General features: G+C 37.8%; 1 protein-coding gene across 1 annotated transcript in view; it reads right to left on the reverse strand.

Moving 5' to 3' along the window:
- Positions 1-7,044, reverse strand: part of st3gal1l3 (ST3 beta-galactoside alpha-2,3-sialyltransferase 1, like 3) — a 29,886-nt gene extending 22,842 nt beyond the window's left edge. The window contains exons 1-2 of the mRNA XM_087295624.2: positions 6,785-7,044; positions 6,422-6,612 (exon numbers count right to left, since the gene is read on the reverse strand). Of these exons, the coding sequence (XP_087151750.2) occupies positions 6,422-6,612; positions 6,785-7,036 (443 nt within the window). The 5' untranslated portion in view covers positions 7,037-7,044. The remainder of the gene's footprint in view (positions 1-6,421; positions 6,613-6,784) is intronic.
- Positions 7,045-8,507: the final 1,463 nt, after the last annotated feature.

Below are 8,507 nucleotides of genomic sequence, written 5' to 3' on the forward strand. Positions count from 1 at the left end.
TCGCCATGTCATTATGTTCATCAGCTACACCTGTGTTCATCCCCTGTGTATCTATTGTCCCTGGCTGTATCCAAACCGCATACTTCCAGACTATATAGTATGCTAAAATCAGTATGTGAGCAGAGTAGTATGTCCGAATTCATAGAATTTGAAAAACAGTATGCGAGAAGTACCCGGATGACTTACTACTTCCGGCGAGAGTCTGAAGTGCACATCCCATGCATGCTGCGCTATACCATGATGCCCCGCGAGCAAATTCATGAATCGGAGTGAAGTGACGCAAATTACGCAGGTACGTCATGTGACTATGTCAAAATGGCGGATATAGTACGTCCGAATTCTATTTATACTTTTCATACTATACTATACTATACTCTACATATTTCATACTGTATAGAACATACTTTTCTAACGGCCGAGAAGTACCTTTAAATTCAAACGCAGTACCTACTGAGTAGTAGGCGGTTTCGGATGCAGCCCCTGTGTTTAGTCTTTCATTGTACGGTATTCTCTTTCTTCGTGATGTCTCGTTTGTTGACTGTTTTCCCCCCATGTCCTTCCAGTGTTCTTCCTCGCAATTGTAATAAATATACATATCTGATAACCTTGCTAGCCTGTGCCTTCATCATGAGAACCCGGGGCATTATATAATACCGGACCAAAAGAAAAAGTTGACAGCATGTTTTCCCCTCATTTTATTTTCATAGTCTTTTTGCCCCAGTGTTTTATTTTTCTCCTCCTCATGTTCTTTCCCTATGGATTCCATTTACACTACTGAATTCCTCATCCTCATGATGAAGCAGGGGAAAGCAGCCTTGAGGACCATATGGACATATTCCTTTTCCTGGCACAACTATCCAGCTGGCTGGACAATGTGTTCTGCGGGTTCGAGATGGTCCTCGGGGCAATCTTGCCACCTATGTGGAGTGGACACTGGCGAGGAACCAACCATCGTTCGACGTCACTGCCAGTCCAGACCCTACGACCAGCCCAACTGCCATCTGCAGGAAGCGTACACCAAGACCTGCAGTGTGTGAGCCATCACCATCAAGAGTGACAGAGCCATACAACACTGTGCAGGAGGAGCTCAACCAACCATCTGACCAGGTGTGTGACTCGGCTACAACTCTAAATATGGGAGACCTGGGGGACTTTGAGGGAATGAGCGAGTCCACCAACCCACAGCAAAGTGTGAGTTGTCCCTGGACCCTGATATACTGCTCATTGACTTCTGGAGCAAAGTCACGCCCCTCCAGCTTTTCCCTGACAGCCCTCCAGCCCCGCTAATCCCTAAAGACGATAGAACCCTGGTTGCGAGCAGCACCCCATTCCAACCCGCCCTCGTCACCTTTGTTGATGTCATTCACCACAACCATTCTGCCTGTACAGGTCCTTTCCAACATAGACATACAAGAGTTCTAAACGACCCCTCTTCGAACCAGGTTATGCAGGACAATAATATTACCTGCACTTCTTCTATTATGCCCAATGGAAACAGCGAGCATGTGGCCTTATCTTAAACATATGGAGATGTTTTTGCTCCTCAACAAGGTTGTGATGTTGGCTTGTTAATGAGATACAACTGTCCACAGGCTCTTCTTTCATGAAAGGTGGTGGCTGGTGAAGAAAATTAACATTGTGCATAGGGGATAGATTTAGGATGGAGTGCAATTGGTCATGGTAATCCATGTATTGACTCTGGAGATACATAAGGAGCAACTCACCAGGTTATTGTGAGGCAAGTAATGCCATGTATACAGGCTTCAGTCAATCTTAGTTTGTGCACTATGTCTGTCGACACAAATCAAAAAAGTATTTTCCCCAATGGACATCATTGTAGCAAATTAACTTCAAATTAATTGAAGATTAATTTGAAGAGGGCTTTAAAAGAATTGACCATTTAAATCCGAATAAACAAATTTAACTTCAACTACGGCTATTGCTATAAAAAGAATCAATTTATGTTTTAAATGGCTAATGTTTTAAGGCATTAGATTCATAAACATGCACAGGCACCCTTCTTCCTACAAAATGACAGTTTGACTAATCTAACAGAAACTAACACCAAACACAAACATACATTAATACAGACTGTAGAGAAGAGTAAAGGAAGAAAAATAAGAGTTTGAGAGTGTAAGTATGTAAAAATCTTGGATTTTGTAAGACCAAACCAAGCGAACCAAAAATAATGTATTTTACCCTTCTATGGTTTCTTTAGGATTGCATTTAATTTACTCCAGTTCAGTAGTAAAGTGGAGGCGTTATTTGTGTTTCTTGTGTGACACGAAGGACTCCCTCTGTTAAGCTAATGTTCCCACGTGGTTAGCTGGTGGTGGTTTATGGTGTACTATTTGTTGAATAAAGCAAAATAATTATTGGCCACATCCATAACATCACCAAGGTGTTTGAGTCTGATTTTAATGAGCGAGAATCTGAAGATTGTAGCATGTCTCAAAAGGTTCTTCGATTCTTATGGAAAATAAGACAGGCCGAGAGCTGACAAATACACTGTTGAGGGTCATTTGTCATTTTAGGAGAACTCCAGTAGCAATTATGTGTGATATAGAACATATGTTACACCAGTTTCACGTCAAAGCAGAGGACAGAGATTATCTTAGGTTCTTATGGTGGGACATTTACAATTTTGAAGCTCAAACATCGGTATATCAACTGAAAGTTCATTTATTCAGTGCAGCTTCATTCCCTGGTTCTGTGAATTATGGTCTTAAACATCTTGCTGCTCAAGGAAGAGGAAGATTTTTCTGAAGATGTTATGAAGTTCATCCAAGGGAACTTGTATGTTGATGATGGATTAGTAATTGTGTCAACTGAAGCTGAAGCAATTGTGATGGAAGCTAAGAAACTCTGTTGTACTGGGAAACTTAAACTTCACAAGTTCTATTCCAACAAAAAGAATGTTATCCCTTCAATCCCTCAAGAAGATCTTGCTAACAGGGTAAAGGATTTGGACATGGATCTGGATGAGGTGTATGTGGAGAGAGCATTTGGTGTTCAAGGGTCAATTACATATGATAATACATATTCCAGTTTATAGTCACTATAAAGGAACATTTGTTTACTTACAGAGGAGTGTTGTTTACGATTGCATCTGTGTTTGATCCACTTGGGTTTATGGAACCATTCATTTTGGTGGGCAAGACGATATTACAACAGTTGTGCAAATAGATGCATGCACATGCACTCTTGTTCTAGTTCTTCCATAGGTGGACGCACCTTCTTGCTTACGAGGAGAAGAGAAACCGCTTTAGTGGACCAGCCAGCACTATTTTGTTGTTTGAGTGGTTCATATAGCTTTTCTTTTGGAGATTTATTTATTTGTCTGATATCATTTATTTGTTGTCCGTAGGTAATATTGTTTTCATTTTTATGTGTTGGGTAAAAATAAATCGATTTCTAATGTTTATAATGCTTACTCAATTCCGTAACATTTGTCTTTTTGGTCTATGTAACTGTACTGATATTGTATGTGTAATAATGTGCTTTTGATTTTAGGTTGCCTTTTTTAGATTTGGTATTGGGCAACTGATGAAAATTTGCCCTTGTGGCTAACTGGCTTATTTACAGTTTTAAAGTTGATAAATGAGCATTGTCGCTTTTCTACAAAAAATATACTTTAAATAAAAAGCCTTTAGTTGTTTTACATGGAAAGTATCACCTGGGTGGGTGTGGGATTTCCTTGCCTGTAATTGTGTCCCAGTCCTCCCCTTATTGCTCCATTATTTGTCACAACTGTGACACCACCTTTATTTATATAGACCTAATGCAGTTCACATATACCGTCAGGGCTTGACATTAACTTTTTTGATCACCAGCCCCTTGGCTAGTAGATTTCCAATATTACTAGCCACTCGCCATTTTTACTAGCCACACTTTTCTTGTTGGGAAAATATATTTTGCTTAAATTTGACTTTGACATGCTAAATTACTTGATTTAGATATTGTGTTATGTTCGCATCCCTTCTCATTCATTTAACTTGTGAGTATTGTGTGTTGGCTTGCTCAGTGTGCATGAGCAAATGGACTGTGTCAGAATGCAATTAGTTTTTATTTCATGACTTTTCAGGACTCAAAATTAGGGATTTACATACCAAATGTATGTATTACATCAAATAAGGATTTCTCAGCCACAATTTTTAAATGTGTAACAACATGGAAAATATAGCTTTATAGGTGCAATTTTTAATTCAAAAAACTTTTCTTTAAAAAAACATTACATTTAAAAAATAATTATTGTCCTGTATCTAAAATATGCACAGTAATCTGTCCTGGCTAAAAGTCCCAAATCACCAGTTAACTACACATAAACCAGGAGTAATCTTCCATTAAAGCAATGTTATTGTAAAAAATGATAATTAAACCATATTAACAAAAATAACTTTAAGCAAAAGAAAGCAGGTGTAATATACCGTGCACACGGTTAATGTTAGACCTGTTGAAAATCTTTTCTAAGAATAATTAAAATGAAAGCAGTGACCGCTGCTGCTTACAAAAGAATATTTTTTTATCTTGAGCTCTTGAAAGCAGCAGGCCTGTGGGTGCACGATCATCGCTCTCTGTCCAGTCTATTTTAAAGGGAACCAATCGTACCCGTTGCACTTTTTCTAGGCACGGTTGCTTTGCTCAAGTTAACAAGTGTGCGCACGCTTTTTAACAGTAGCTCGCATCACATCAGCTGTTAGTGTGAGTGATCATCCTCTCCTTCTGTAGTCACCAATCTTTTGCTCGCGCAAACACAGTTATTTTTTTCAGTCGTGCTTCTTCTCGATTTTAATATTACATTTGCACGAATATTGGGCCATGCTTACTGTCGAACCCTGCTTTTAAGAAAACTACAATTTAAAAATTATTTCCAACCAGCCAATGTGGCTAGTGGAGGTGTCTGTCTAACCCGCCAGAGCTGAAATCTACCCACATTTGGCGGGTTGGCGGGTGTAAATGTAAAGCCTTGTATCCCATTAATTCAGTTTCACTTACCCCGTAGGCCTAATCTATTTTTTATGCTGAAGACAAGACTGGTCTTTCAAACTTTTCAGACCATCTGTTGCTTGAGAATATTTAAACATATATTTAAAAAAAGAATTCATTCATTCATTGTTTTGTTTAGCTTAGTCCCTTTATAAATCTGGGGTCACCACATCGGTATGAACCACCAACTTATCTAACATATGTTTTACGCAGCGAATGTCCTTCCATCTGCAACCCATCACTGGAAAACATCCATACACACTCATTCACACACACACACATACACACACACACATACACATACACACACACACACACACACACACACACACAACTGACAATTTAACTTACCCAATTCACATATACCACATATTTTTGGACTGTTGGGGGAAACCGGAGCACCCAGAGGAAACCTATGCGAACACAGGAGGTCATGCACACTCCACACAGAAATGTCAACTGACCCAGCTGAGGCTCAAACCAGGGACATTTTTGCTGTGAGGCAATCGTGCTACCCACTGAGCCACCATGACGTCCATTTAAAATAGATGAAGAAAGATATTCTGGCCATCAACATGATAAGACAGATAAAAATTTCCCTCAGCAAAGCACAACCGAGTGTGTACGTTTTTCATGGAAAATGTGATTAAAGGTCTTAGTTTGTGATTAGTGTATAATTTGTTCTTGATAAAGTAACGTTTAGATTTAAATATTAGCACATAATTCATGTACTGCTATTGTAAAATGTTAATAATTCACATTAATTATGAACATGAAAAATAGTGCACTTGTTTTTTTATTTGAACTTTGGTGTTTGCTAGATGTTTTTTTCTAATGCTATATTCCAAAATACATATGAAAACAAGTGGATGAGGATGGCTCTTTCTCCCTGTCAAATAGTGTCACACTTCAAATTCCATCCTATTTGTGCTTTTGCACTTACAATAAAAAGCAAACAGTTGTATTCATATTTAAAAATGTACTTTTATTACACAGTTTTAACTAACTGATAATGTAATAAACATAAAGTTTAATTCTTATTCCTTGGTGAACTGAAAATATTATGGAAACATTTCAAATTATGGCATGGATTAGTAAAATATCTGAGTAAATGTATTTAATAAAATTGCTTAGAATCATCATAAATCTGATCTTTGTTATGGCAAACCATGTCCATGTCTAAACAGAATATTGTAACATTTCAGGTGTTTTGGAAACAAGCTATATAGTAGAATCTGTTGCACCATATTTAAATGTACTATTTAAATGCAAATAACATATTTAAATATTCTATGCAAAGTTTGAACTGACAAAAGACATTGACTACACTGTAAACTATAGACACTTGTTTCATTGTGGAAACAACAACAAAAATTAAACAGTTTAAAAAAACTATACTATAAGTGCAATGATTTTGTATTTAGTGTTCATTCACCTAATGACAAGATCATGGGCATCGATGAGAACACCATAGTGAGATCCATTAAGGTTCCCTGAATTCCCCACTACAGCACAGGTTCTGCAGCGGCCTGGACCAGCATCAGAGTAATCTTCTTCATTTGGGAATATGCCAAATAACATCTCTGACACTGCTTTGTAGTTCACTCTGCTTTTATACTGTAGCTTCTGTTCGAATAATAAAAGAACATATATGATTTTTGAATTTTCTTCTTTGTTGAATAACAAGTGTAACCCAATAGATTCTAGCAGTATAATCAAGTGGATTATTTTTTCTTTTCTTTTAAATGTATCAGCGTGTTTCAGTAACAGTGAATTCCTGTTATGATATGGCACTTACTTGCCACCACCTGTAGAGTGCATCGCTGAGTATGCTGTTTTTCTTAGTCAGTAGAAGTTCGATGTTGGGGTCGTAGTGCATTCGGAACCATGCGTCATAAAAGATGTCAGCCACACACTGACCACATGCACAAGCTCCAAAGATGTGTCTTTGTATAGAGGGTTGAGAGAATATAAATAAACAGATGATCAAACTCACACTTAAGGTGAGGCATCTTGTCCTTTTGGTGGCAAAGCACAGCAGTTTATGCATATCTTGATCCCTTTAACACAAAAAGTATGAATGACATAAAGAAATTAAGCTTAACATATGAATAAGATGTATGTATGTATGTATATTTGTAACAAGTTCAGTAAAAGTTGCGGTTCATCTAAGCTTTTTAAACTAATATATAATTAGTTTAAAAAGCTTAGATGAACCGCAAATTTTACTATATATGACTTTTATACTATATATATATATATATATATATATTGAGTGTGTGTGTGTTTGTGTGTTTGTGTGTGTGTGTGTGTGTGTGTGTGTGTGTGTGTGTGTGTGTGTGTGTGTGTGCGTGCGTGCGTGCGTGCGTGCGTGCGTGCATGCGTGCGTGTGTGTGTGTGTGTGTACAAGTCTGAAATTATATGTACCCCTTGAAAATTCTGACTTAAAGTTGCATTTATTCAACCAAAAAGTTTGTTTTTAACTGCAAATGACACACAGGCTTCTCCCAAAAGATGATAAAATTATGTACAAGAGACATTGTGAGGGAAAAAAATATTTCTCAGCTTCTTTTATTTACTTTTTAACAAAAAGTGGCATGTACAAATTTATTTATACACTTTGCAAAATTTCAGTTTATGGGAAAATCCAAAGTTCTATACAAATGCATATAGTCCAAGCTATCCCAAACCTTCCTAGTTAGCCTGATTCATTGGAAACAGGTGTTTTAACCTATGCAACAGATGAAAAAACAGAAGCTTTCTGTTGTTGGTTCGTGGACAGTCATGGCTAAGACAAAGAAGATAAGTGAGGACATGCGGCTGCGCATTGTGGCTGCTTACCAGTCAAGAAAGGGTTAAAAGACCATATTTAAATGTGTTGACGTTCCAGTGGCTACAGTGCGAATGTGGTTGGAAGCCAAAAATGACACCTGTGCTGGCCAGTAGGATTGTGAGAGAAGTGAAAAGAAGGTTCACCACCAAAGCCATCATGATGAATCTGGGCTTTGCTAGTGGCAACACCTAAAGGCCATAGACAACTGGATAAAGAAGACTGATCTAGGTAACATTTTATTTTGATGGTCCATTTGATTATTAGTAGACTGTTTACTTAATATCTGTTGATACTGCTCCTTAAACAGACATTTAACTGAGTATAAGAAACTTTGCAAGTACATGCATTCGACACGGTTCATCATTGCATTTTGATTAACAGACTGGAAAACCTTGTAGGTCACTGTGGGAAAGTTTTAAATTGGTTCAATACATATGTTACAGAAAGGACATTTCTGGTAAATACAGATAAATAAACATCACAAGAACATAATATATTATATGGTGTTCCTTAATGATGTGTCCCAAATGCATCCATGAGATGTTTCTTGCACAATTCAAGCCTGGCACAGCCAGTGACTCCTAGAAATAGACTAGGTGGCAACCAAGAATAGTTTGGTCGACTACTGGAGAGGCAGTTGACGGCACGGAAAGACGGCCCTTGGGACAGTATGGGTTAGCACCCCAGC

Source organism: Danio rerio, chromosome 19 (assembly GCF_052040795.2).
Source record: "Danio rerio strain M-AB ecotype USA chromosome 19, GRCz13ab, whole genome shotgun sequence".
Classification (NCBI taxonomy): domain Eukaryota; kingdom Metazoa; phylum Chordata; class Actinopteri; order Cypriniformes; family Danionidae; genus Danio; species Danio rerio.